The following is a 13,360-nucleotide window of genomic DNA, read 5'->3' on the forward strand; positions in this document are numbered from 1 at the left end:
GTGAACGCTGGACCGCATCCTTTTCTACTGTTAGAGAGTGTGTCTGGACAAGAAGTAGCAATTGAATTCAAGAGGCAGCTTTCATTAATGTACTAACTCTGATCTCATAACCTACACACCTGGCTCTTAATTGCTTCACATGACCAAAAACCGTGGAGTGTAAAGGTGTGAGTCGTCTGGAGAGTTTGAGCTATTTCCTAACTTACCCTCTTGTGTCTGAAACAGGACTGATGAGGTCATCGAGACCCTTGTGTGCATTCTGCTGTCCCGCCTGGTCAGCAGAAGCACTGGCTGCAGGTGGAGGGTAGAGGGACATTTTTTAGAGACCCCCACAAGAGTGTGTGCCTTCAATGGAGCCGCCGGTGTGGCAGCACCATTGAAGATACTGAACTTTGATAAATGGCGCCATCATTGTCACACCCACTCAGCGAAGTATTTTGTTTTCTAGAAAAAAACTCATTTGTCCTGTCGTGCAGGGAGTTTTCTCCCTGTGCATGGGGGCCATTGTGCGCTTTCATTATGTGGCACAGCAGTGCTTAATTTGTAAAAAAAAATACAAGTGCTATGGTTCTCGTTAGGAGGCCACTGCAACTTGCACCACACATTGTCCCTGTCTGCACTGCCAATGATAATAACAACACAACTACTAACTATCACAATCCTGCAAGAGTGACAGTTCGGACTATTTCAGGCCACCAAAGCTATAAGAATGGCTTGGGGGGCAGGTAATAGCCATTTTAAAGGTATACTGAATTAATAATTGACTGCTGTTGTGGTTATCTCAGACAGCGCCACCTTGTGGCACACTGCCACAAGCACCGCTGTTGGCAATTAAGTGCCGGTGCCGAGCACCGGAAGCCACCGGCTCTAATTAAGCACTGCATAGCACTCTTGGTGAGGGAAAACAAGTGATGGTCGCGTAGGACGAGGTGAGCAGCGCAGGATCTGCCAGTGTAAACATGGGACTCCCCCCAACTCTAAATATAGCGGGTGACCCACACGTTTGGATCTGAGGGAGCACCACCAGTTTACTGCTCCCACTCTGCTGAACTGTAAATGACCCCCTAAGTACGTTTTCCACAGACCTGAACGCTTGTATGTAGGTAAGTGACAAAATGCAGTGGAGTTTGTAAAATGCTATCTGGCACCATAAAGCTTGCCAGTAGCTTGATATTCCGGGCCCAATTCACAAAGGGACTTACGAGTAGTAAAGTTAAGAGTGCGGAGCCTCCAAACTTGTAACTTTACTACACTGAATTCCCTTTGTGAAGCGGGCCCACTGTGTGTTGTGAAGGGTAGTTGTTGGATGTACGTGAGAGCTTGGGAAAGCGTTCCCACGACCTGTTGATGCCACATACTTGTATATAAGACAGAACCTGAACCTAAGAGTGTGTACTCATGCAGTATTGTATTACCTGAACCTACTCATGTGCATGATAACCTAGGCCAGTGTGTGCACTGTTTACATTTGTGGTGGTAGTGAACCCAAACCATTGTTTCTTCTTCAGGGTGGCCAATGACTGGCCAGAGGTTTCCAACATGAGGAAGAGAAGAAGCGGCACGTTGGAGACTTCCAGATCGCTGTACTCCAGCATCTCCCGCAGCACCGAGCTCTCGTTGGATGAAAGTGTAAGTCACTAGGGTTGTAAAACCCCATTAAAAGTAACTGGTGCTGCCACTCAATGGGATGCAGGCATCCTTCAGGGATGCTTTACTTTAAGTGTTATTTCAAGTCAGACGTAAGTAATCAATATAACAAATTAAATTTCTCTTAGAACCTAATGGAAGATATTACTTAACATAAAAAATTCAAGTGCAATTAGAAATTAATGGCAAGCATAACTCCAGATAACATATCAAATCTCAAAGCAGTACAGTCCCTACCCTTCAGCCTTCAGAGCTCTATAATTCAAGGCTCCTTCCGTGGGAGCCTGTCACATCCAGTCCTTGGGAGGGGCTTGCAACACCTGTGGCAGGATCCACACACCGCCTGTGAAAAGATTCACATTCTGAATGTGGCATGAGCACCACGTGACATGTAGCCGGGAGCAGAATCAGACCAGCTTGTGGGGAGAGCAATACAATACAATACAATACAATACAATTAATTTCTAAAGCGCACAGCTACCTAATGAGGTGTCCCGGTGCTAGTGAGTAGAATTTCCACATTGTCTAAAGGCACAAGCAAACTTAAGAGAAGGGTAGTGCAAAATCAAAGAGAAGAGTTTTAAGTTACTTCCTGAAAACTGTTTCAGATGGACAGCTTCTCAAGGCCAAAGGAAAGGCATTCCCCAATCTGGCTGCCAGGTAGGCAAAGAAATGCCCCCCTTCTCCTGGAGTAACAACCCATCTCAAAGAGGCTACCTGACGGACCACCCTCAGACTCAAGGAGCCTACAACATCCATTCTGGAGCATAGTAAAACCTTTTCAATGAGAGGAGTCCCACCTAGGCTCCAAAATAGATGTACAGTACTTATTCACTCATATTGCTCATCATCGCCTGTATCCAGTGCTTCATTAAAAAACAAATACATCAAGGGGCTGTCAGATCCATTTTGAGGATCCCAGTGCGCTCACAGGTTACTGGGCCACAACTGCGGTCGTTGAGGCCTATTATCACTGATGGCCAGGAGCCTCACTTACTCAGGTTCTGAAAACTGGGTACCAAGTACACAATTTCAGCACTTTGGGAAGTGAGGCGAGAATGCCAAAGCTTCTAAGGGGGGAAGTTTGGGGGTAGCGACTCAGAACTCAACAATCAAACTGTTCCAACCCCCACTCATCTGAAAACCAGGTACTGCGGGAACAAAGAATGTCCCACCACTCACCCTGTGTCTTTACCCTTCATGCTGAAGCTATAACATGCATAAGCGGAAAACACACCGGGGCAAGGTAGGTAAACAAGGGAACAAGGAAAGATAATGATCTGGATCTCAAAATTACACCTTCTCTTCTGGGAGTGTTCAGGATATCTTGGGAGACGGTGGATTCCACAAGCGTCCTTGGATTAAAAGAGGAAAAGAATAGAAATGGTTAGCACAGAAAGTGGTATAGCCAATAACATGTTTACATCAGTCTATAGAAACACCCATCACTTCATTAAGTGCACAGCTCACCCTTGGATTATTGTAGAAGGGTCCTACCAGAGACCCACAGAGTAGTACACAACAATCCAGTCCAGGTTGATGCAGTGATTAAGGGAAGAGACCTTCCATAGGGCACAACATGAACACCAAGAAAACAAGGGGAATACAGGAAAAAAACATTATGGTAAAAAAACAGTACACTGATCCACTAATACAACACATAAGCAGCAAAAGAAAACAAGCATTGGCATAGCCAATAGGTCTCACTTTTGGGACCTTATAAGTTTTTAGTTATGCAGCACAATATCCTTGGTGCAACAACATCAACTGTTGCATGGGTAAACACTTATAAGGTCCCAAAAGCGAGACCTATTGGCTATGCCAATGCTTGTTTACATAGTAACTGTTGAGTATCAGCTACGTCCTACTCCCAAATAGACAGCTAGCATGTCAACTGACCAGAGTGAGTGAAAGAGAGATTTAGAGAGAGAGAGAGATTTTGAGAGAAAGAGATTTAGAAAGAGAGAGGGAGATTTAGAAAGAGAGTGAGATTTAGAGAGAGAGAGAGAGAGAGAGAGAGAGAGAGAGAGCGATTTAGAGAGCAATAGATTTAGAGAGAGAGAGATTTAGAGCGAGAGAGGTTTAGAGAGAGATTTAGAAAGAGATTTAGAGAGAGAGAGATTTAGAGAGATTTAGAGAGAGAGAGAGATATTTAGATAGAGAGATTTAAAGAGTGAGATTTAGAGAGAGAGAGAGACAGTGCTTACGTTTTGGGGCGGAGCTATATTTGGTGCATCAGGTGCAGTGGCACCGGGTAGCAGGAGTCTTAGGCGACACCTGAACTGCAGTTATGGTTTTATTTTTATAGCCCACTAGCAGAGTGGGTGTCCATTTTGTCTGCTTGTACAAGAGTGCCTGTCACCCTTACTGCCCTACCGACTCCTGCCTGCAATAAAACACAGTTTATTGAATGCCGTGGCTGACTCAGGGAACTGTGCCTTGATGTTCTGTTATCATTTCTATGTGGAAGTGCTTGGGTTATCGGACATGATGAATTATGTCATGACAGTCGTGTGTGAATCATTAAAAATGTGTAAGCCCGACGTCCTCCCGGCCACGTCACCATCATTACACCGTTTTTAATTGGACCCCCAGTGGTCCTCATGAAACCCGAGACTCGCACTTCCTGAATCGCACTGCTGGGATAAACTCCCGCTAACCATTAGGGTGTCCATGTAGGAAGGAAATACGCGGACATTGGGTCTGTCTGATTTACAAAAAGAATACATCAGCGCTCGTAGTAACTTTCCTAGCCAATAGGTCTCGCCTTTGGGACCATATATGTTTTTAGCCATGCAGCACATTATTCTGGGTGCTTAACATTTACACGTTTTACTACGTGTAGCAATGGGTGGGATACGGAAGTTTATAGGGGCCATCATTTTGAGTTATGCAACTGAGGGCAGTAACTTAAAAGTTGCTCCCCTGTCACTGGAGCAGTTCTGCCCCACTGAGAGCACGCAGCCTGGGGCAGCTATGCTAAGCTAGGCCACCCTTATGTGCTCCTTCTGTAGGAGTCTCTATGCTGCACACAGGGGCTGTACAAATGATTCCACTGACATCCAAAACCAGTGCTTCGGCTGAGCGTAAACATCGGAAGGGTTAATTCCATTACTCGGTGCAAATGAGTAGCAGCCACCCCTGTTCCAGCTCGCGGCATCAGCTGCTTAGGGATGTATAGCGTGAGCCCTCGTCAGCATCACGGACCCCTCCTTCACGCGCGGGACCACAGACATAGAGGAGGGGGCGCGCTGCCTGGCTCCCCTGGAGTTTGAGGCAAGGGATGCATTGAGGATCACATGCACTGCGCGTACTTGAGGCTCAGCCCCGTGCCCAGCGACGGTAAGGCTTGCGGGGCTGGAGATGGATGAGATGAAGAACGAGCACTGGCAAATTCAAGGGGCCTAGCTGACATATACTGACTGACAGGCACATGTGCAGGGTGGCGACTCTACAGGCACATCAAAACAGATCATACATGCAGGCACCCACAACCAACATGCATACAGGGAAGCGCACATACACCACGACAACCAGACACACACACAACACTGCGAGCCCAGATTAAGGTAAACACACCATTAATTAAAAACAAAACATGCGGCCAGAGCACGGGCAGCGCACTCGCAAATGACAAGTGGGCAGAGGGATGACACCTTTCATACATGAGCATTCAGCGACACGCACCAACAAGCGACATAATAAACACAGGTGCAAAATGAACAAGCACAGACAGACAACACGCAGCACGGTCACAAGATGCTGTTGGTTTCGTTGTAGGCGTTTTATGAATGTTCTCCATTCACATGTTCACAAGAACACGCACACACAAGCTGAAACACTCACCTTCTGAGCGCGGAGACTTAAAAAGAACAAGAGTGACCTGGCTGGAGCAGGGGGGTGGGTAAAACAACAGAGCAGGGAGAAGGACGTGGTGGGTCAAAAGCAGCTGGGGTGTTGTCTGTAAACAACAAGCTCTCAGCATTGCGCAGATTGTAAAACCCCTGCCCCGGCTGCGCACATCGGGAGGGACCAAGGAATGCAGATTTAAAATGGAGCGGCTGAAATGAGAACCTGTGCGCGTCCCTTGTGATGGTTACCGGATGACTAGCGGCGGTGAAAGTGAAACCTAACGCGCTGACACAATAATTAAAAACAAAAGTGAAACCTAACGTGCTGACACGATAGGAAAATAAGCCCTCACTGACCCCGTAGTTTGCAAGGGGGGGGCTCAAATTTCGTTATGCCACTGCAGGGAGCAGGATGAGATGGTGTTTTAAAAGCAGGGGGGCTTGTTAAAAACCATGGCGGCAAGCAGGTCAGGGGCTAGTGGGTTAACACAACGAGTGCACGTCTAAGGTAGAGCTGCTGACCCTGGAACTGAGTTCAACTCTCGGCGTTGGCTCGATATGCCGTGATCCTGGGCAAATCACTTAATCCCCCCAGTGTAATTGAAAACAAGCGTAATTTATTTTAAAAGAATTACGATTAGAGTCTGTAAATAAAAGAAAAATAGTAACTAAATAAAGGTACTATGGTACCATGTAAAGTGATTGAACAGCGCTTTTTGCTTGCGTGCGTGAGGAAGAGAAGTAAGAGGGGAACTTAGCATCTCACGAAACTCTTCGGTGCAGTAAGGGAGGGGGAGGAGCAGGAGCGGGTGAGAGAGGGGGAGGAAAGCCGGCCATGCGAGGAAAGGAATGCCTGCTAAAGTGCTTCATTCATGCTAAACGTTGCATGGACAAGCGTAATTTATTTAAAAAGAATTACGATTAGAGTCTGTAAATGAAAGAAAAATAGTAACAAAATAAAGGTACTATGGTACCATGTAAAGTGATTGAACAGCGCTTTTTTGCATGCTTGCGTGAGGAAGAGAAGTAAGAGGGGAACTTAGCATCTCACGAAACTCTTCCGTGCAGTAAGGGAGGGGGAGGAGCGGGTGAGAGAGGGGGAGGAAAGAAGGCCATGCGAGGAAAGGAATGCTAGAAACCAGGATAGCAGCTGTGCGCGTGCACGACATTGCGAACGCAAGCTGGAGGCCTGAAAAAAGCCACTAGGTTAGCACTTCCAAAACCCGCCTACTAAAACTCTCGCCAGAGCAGCGCCAAAAGCGCTGGCTCAGGCGAGACCTAAAAATAACAAGGAGATCCGAGAATACTGGTGTACAACAACACCTACTTACGTGTCCAAAGAGATTTGAGTCACAGTGAGAGGCATCCACATGCACACGAAGGGATTGGAACAATAATTACCCACAAAAATAGTCACAGAAGTCCAAGGAAGAGCTGGCGATATAACAAGGTAGACTCAGTGGAACACTGACGGCGAGAGTCCTTCCAGGGTAGGAAACGGAAATGAAACCAAGCACAGAGGGTTGGACGGGCGGCTCCTAAATACTCCCTGCCCACGTATCACTAACCTATCTGTGACTGCGCAGTGAACGATTGCGTACAGCGGAATCAGAAATCAGAATGAGCTAGTCGCTGAGAAATAAAAAGGAAGAAAAGACCTCGAAACAGGGTACAGACACAAGATAACATAAATGTTAGTATCCAAAAATGTGTAAGCAGAAAAAGAACTAAAGTGGGGATGAACCACGAGATGTAACAGTACCCCTTCTCAAATGACCCCCCACCGGACGAGGTTTGGACGGATGGCGGGCATGAAACGTACCAGACGAGGAGCATGTACATGGCTGGAAGACTCCCATGTACGGTCATCCGGGGAATAAGCCTTCCAATCCACCAAATAAAACAGCCTACCCTGACGTCTTCTAGAATCAAGGATGGCTTTAGCCTCATATTCCTCTTTTTCGTCTATCAGCAGTGGAGGGGTTGGGGCAGAGCCTGTGCGGTAATAGTGTATGGTTTAAGCAAGGAAGTATGAAACACTGGATGAATTCGATATTCATTAGGCAAGTCCAATTTCATAGCTAGTGGATTTATCACCGATGAATCTTAAATGGCCCAATATACCAAGGCTGTAACTTCCTAATTCCCCCCAAGTGTAGGTTTTTAGAAGCCAACCAAACCATAATGCCTGGAGCATAGGAGGGTGCAGGATGTCTATGTTTATCTGTCTTGTTTTTCATACTCTCAACTGCTCTTGTGCTTTTTTCTATATATCTGTTAGGGTGGAACATAAGGAGTCTACTGCATGTACTTTGTCAGTTGGTTGAATAGGTATGGCTCTAGGATGAAAACCCATGGAACAGAAAAATGGGGACTTACCCAAAGCTGAATGAAGACTGTTGTAATAAGCGAACTCTGCAATAGGTAAAGCTTTCACCCAGCTACCAGTAAGGCAGGTTAAGAGACAACAGATATACTGTTCCATGGTCTTATTAGCCCATTTTGTTTGTCCATCTGATTGTGGATGGTAATCAGAGGACAATGGGAGTTCCATATGTAAAGAGGAACATAGCTCTTTCCAAAATCGGGATACGAGTTGTATCACTTATTGTATGAATGAGTCTGCTAATTCTCTTGCTGTAGGTATTTTTGGGAAAGGAATGAAATGGGCTGATTTGGTAAACAGATCAACACCCACAAGAATGGGAGTAAAGCCTGTTTCTTTAGGGAGATCCGTAACAAAATCTATGCTCATAGTATGTCATGGAGAAGGAGGAACTAGAAGAGGATGTAATAAACCTGCTGGAGGGGCATATGAGGCCTTATTGATGGCACGAACAAAACATGAAGACACAAACACATGTAGGTCGTGTCCCAATGTATCACACCAGAACCATCATAGACATATTTCCCTTGTCTTAGTTATCTCAGGATGACCTACTAGTGCTGAAGAATGACACCAAGTTAGAACCTTATCGATGACCTACTAGTGCTGAAGAATGACACCAAGTTAGAACCTTATCCCTGAGCTCTGGAGGTAGGAACAATTGAGAGCCATGATATATAACCCCATCCTGTATCCGATATAAAGGATTTGACAACCAAGGAGCCAAATCTATTGATGCCAATTGTTCCTTAACCTCAACAAGAAAATCATTAGAGGAGCAACATCCTATGATTCGATCCTTAGATATCATAGGCATCAGATTTTACTTGTTGAGCAGCGTAAGTAAGTAAGTAAGTAAAAATGTGTTGTTTCTGATTAATTAAAACCAATACAAAAGTTCATATTGAGTACACATTTCATCAATTCAGAATTGAGCAGCGGGTCTGTAGGTGATCACAAAATCATATTCATTAAAAAACAACACCCACCTCATTTGTCAAGGTGTCAGAGCTAGTGCTTCAGTAGAAAAATTCCAGATTTTTATGATCCGTCAAGATAGTGACTGGATGCCATAAGTAATGGCTCCATTCCTAAAAAGCAAGCTTGATACCCTACAATTCCATTTTGGCTACCGTGTAGTTCTGTTCTGGGGGCAGTAGATGTTGAGAAAAAAAGGTGATGGGATGCATGTGACCGGAATCAACATCCTGCTGAGACTAGACTCCTCCGACTGCACCCTGAGAGGGATCGGCCTCAACATAAAATGGTAGTGCTGGGTCCGGATGCTTCAGGGTGGGAGCAGTAGTGAAGTTATGCACCAATGCTTCCAGAGCATGTTGGGCTGAACTAGTCCACTGAAAGAGAACACCTTTTCGCTATAAAGCAGTGATGGGAGTAATATTGTCCGAGAAATAGGTAATAAACTGCCGATAGAAATTGGCAAAGCCCAATAAGACCTGTATGTCTCTCACAGGAACAGGACATGTAGTTATGGCGTTGTTTTTTTTGGAATCCATATAGATTCCTTCTGGAGAAATGATGAAACCCAAAAATTCTACTTGAGAAACCTGAAACTTACACTTCTCAAATTTCACAAACAGATGATTTTCTCGTAGTTTCTGCAGTACTTGTTTCACATGAAGTCCGAGTTCTGTGTTGGTCTTTGAAAATATTAATATATCGTCTATGTACACGATAACGCTTAAATCAAGGAATTCCCTAAGTACCTCATTTATGAAAAACGGAAAAGCCGCTGGAGCATTGCAAAGACCAAATGGCATGACACAGTATTCAAACTAACCAAACTTCATCCTAAAAGCGGTCTGCCACTCATCTTCTTTTTGCACTCGGATGAGATGATATGCTCCACACAAATCCAGTTTAGTGAACACTGTGGCATGCCGTAATCGATCCAACAAGACAGGAATTAAAGGTAAAGGGTTTTTTTTCTCGATAGTGACCTTATTTACGGCTCTATATTCGATGCAAGTGCTAAGATCACCCTCTTTCTTAGGCACAATAAAGAGGGGAGAGGACACTGGAGAAGAAGAGTGTCTGATGAATCCAGAAGACAGCATTTCATCCAAATAGGCCCATTAAATGTTGTGTTTCTGATTCAGAAAGAGTAGAGATCCGGCTACATGGCAAGGTGGCACCAGGGCGGCACAATAAAACTCATACACTGGCGACTCAAAGAGCAGCCGTTTCCTTTCCGGTGCATTTTGTTGAACTTTCCTTAATTCAAAGGTTACGTGCTGGTGGAAATAAAAAATTTGTATTCCTTTTAAAATTCCCGTTTTTTCTTCTAACTGGTAGGACAGTACCAAGGGCCAGAATGATCTGGTGCCTGTAAATATTATTGAATTCAGGTCCATTTTCTGTCGCTGCAAGACGAGAAGCATCTCTGAGCAGTGCTGTCAGTGAAGTAATGTCCAGTATTGCGCCATGTTTAAAATACAGTCATGAAATGAGGCTGTCTGTGGGATTCTGGGATGATATTAAAATACCAAAGCTAGTTCCTTCTTGGTTTGACCATAAAAAAAGAGAAGGCCAACAAAGAACTAACATCCCATCATTGGCAAATACCAGGTCAAGATTTGAGGCTGAGGGGGCGTGTAACGTTACCCTCGGTGATGTAACCCCTAATGCATTACCATTGAACCAGCACATTCAAGAACACATTTAAAAAAAGTTCACTTCCTACCTAAAAAAATGAAATAGTCGGGATTGCCACAATAGAAATACAGTGTTAGGAAAAATGCAATATATTGAATATTAAGGTGCAAAATTATTTTACTGATATCAGCCTAATATTAGTCAGTTCTGACCAGCTCAGTGACAATACATTTAGACCATAATATGTGTCAGTACAACAGAGAAGTCACAGAAGTACACAACCTAGTGTCGCTACTGAAGCCCTCAGTCATTACAACTGCTTTAGGAATTATGTGGTCATTTTTAACACCCACAATTACTGATAATGCAGGCTTTGGTAATTTCAGAAAGCAGAATTACCTTTGCATTTCAATGGACTCAGGCAAACCAATGTTACTTTAAACATTGATTTAAAAGAATTCCCACTCCGCACTGAGGGCGGAATCTCCACACTGCAGTTCTCAGTGCAGAGATTCTGCCACGAGTGTGGATACTCCTCACTTGTAACTTTACTACTTGCAAGTACCTTTGTGAACCAGGCCCTAGTTCTAAAACCTAGCAGTGCTGAACTCAGCAGAGAAAAGATAGGAGAGGCGGCGGCATAGACTTCGCACGAAGGTTAGCGAATAGCAGTTTGTTAGTTTAGACCAGTACTACTGTAATACCACCTAGTGTCCTACAAAATGCTGTTTATGGATACACCCCTGTCTGTGCGGGTTGGCCAGCTGTTGCAGCTTCAATTTATTAGTTAATTTGTTAATCTGCTGATGTTGTTGAATCCATCCTGCTCCCGTAGATTACAACGGACGAGGCAGTTTGTTTAAGAAACTCACTGACAACAGAGTTATATGTCTTTGCCCAAGCCCCAATGCCCTCAGTGATAATCCGGAATACCACATGATTTCTGTTCTTATGTTAACATAATTCATAGGGGGTTTTCCACCCTTATATTGTACTTTTGTCTCACTTAGGGGATTTCACAACACAACGAGGGCCTGATTCAGAAAAGCAAATTACACTTTTGAGTAATTTGCAATTTTGAGTAAGTTTACTACTTTATAACTATTCACGAAATCTGAGTGCAAATTTGCTCCAAAATATAACCTGTATGTCTCCACCAAATGAAACGGCCAAGGGGTTATACACTTTACAGTAATTTACATTTTGAGTACGTTACACTTTTGGAGTAAATTTACACTCGAATTTTGTGAATAACCGAAAGTGGTAAACTTAATCAAAAGTGTAACGTACTCAAAAGTTAGCCTTGTGAATCAGGACCTCAGTATTTTTCACTCATAATAGGGATCATACTTTGATTTATTTTATCAGCAAAACAGCAGAATAGATTCATCACCAAGCAGTCAATAGGCAGGTGGTAACCGGGGTCTTTCTAAATAAAACTTGATCGTCACTGGTGTCATTGTTACTTATACGAAATCAACACAGCAAGGGCAGGAGTTCTAACGAGTGGACCACAGAATTACAGAATGCATGTCCAATGCAAGCATGATTAGCGGGTACTTTTACTCAAACCAGCCAAAGAAGGCTTGCTCAGCCGTTTCCCGCCAGACAGCGGTGCATTCCAATCGTCACAAACTGGCACGTATAGAGGATGTAGAATAACAACAAGAGAGAGAGGGAGAAAAAAATGGAGCCACTCTTGGTCCCCTTAACCAGTATCAAAACAACAAAAGAGTGAGGCAAACCAGAGAGAGAGAGCCAGCAAGAGGAGTCACTCTTGTTTTAAAGAACACTCACTCACCAACCTAGTTGGTGACATGCTTCATCAATGGGTTCCCACCAGAGAGGCCGAATGCCTCTCTGGTGTGCTACGACGCCAGACTACAGCGGAGCAGTTTTTTTTTGCGTGTGGTGTGAGTGCAATAGGGAAAAAGTGTGAGATAAAAGATACCTTGGTTTGATCTCCAAAAATATTTAATGGTGGAAAACCAGGCACCAACAAAAACAAGTGTGTTTGATTTTTAATATCTGGCTAGATTGACAAGATACATCCTATTATCAAAAGTGCAAAAATTGGTCAACATGTTTCTGCTTCAAAATGCTATTGGTGAAGCATTCATCAGGACAAACCCACCACGGCATTATGCGCACGCTGAGGCACACCCTAACCTGTGGGGGAAATGAACCGAACAAACTCACGGTTGTCTGTTCGTGCCTTCAGGATTTCCGAAAGCCAATAAAATGTGAAGTAATGAAAGACCTCACGACATGGGTCCCGGTGGGGGGCAGTGACTTATAGTCAAACATTCATCAAAGAAACGCGCCTGCGTATCACCTGCATGTTGCCTTCCGTGGACCCCGATGATGCTTATAGAGGATGGCCAAAGACTGAATAAGTGTGGTCTCTCTGCTGTAAGCAAGTTTGTCCATGCTTGCTGGGGAGCCTGAGGTGCATTGAGTCCAGGACTTCATTCTCCTGTGTTCTCGGCAGTAGCATAGCAAAGGTGTATCGGACCCTGATACATGCAGGTAAAGTTCCCCCTCGTACACTGGCTGAATAGTAAAATGCAACCATAACTTCAGCACATTTGGTCCTTAACACACTGGTGCCCCAGGGCCACTGTATCTGCTGCACTATTGATAACTATGACCCTGGTTCTCCATTCAATACATGTTACGATTATTATAAATCGTTCCACAAGTGCCTAGAAGTGACGCAGCTCTCAGCATACACTTTATAGGTGCAGGTAATTTGTTTAAACACATACACACCCCACTCACTAAGGGATAAATGCAGTTACACATAGAATATTTATTAGCAGCAACAAGTCAAACTGTGCAAATCTGAAGGCAGCAAAAT

At 44.3% G+C, this 13,360-nt stretch overlaps 1 protein-coding gene across 1 annotated transcript in view; it reads left to right on the forward strand.

Moving 5' to 3' along the window:
* Positions 1 to 1,539: 1,539 nt before the first annotated feature.
* Positions 1,540 to 13,360, forward strand: part of LOC146861066 (transient receptor potential cation channel subfamily M member 8-like) — a 62,019-nt gene continuing 50,198 nt past the window's right edge. The window contains exon 1 of the mRNA XM_085646203.1: positions 1,540 to 1,629. Within this exon, the coding sequence (XP_085502329.1) occupies positions 1,540 to 1,629 (90 nt within the window). The remainder of the gene's footprint in view (positions 1,630 to 13,360) is intronic.

The sequence above is a fragment of the Triturus cristatus genome, chromosome 3_1 (genome assembly GCF_964204655.1).
Source record: "Triturus cristatus chromosome 3_1, aTriCri1.1, whole genome shotgun sequence".
Classification (NCBI taxonomy): Eukaryota; Metazoa; Chordata; class Amphibia; order Caudata; family Salamandridae; genus Triturus; species Triturus cristatus.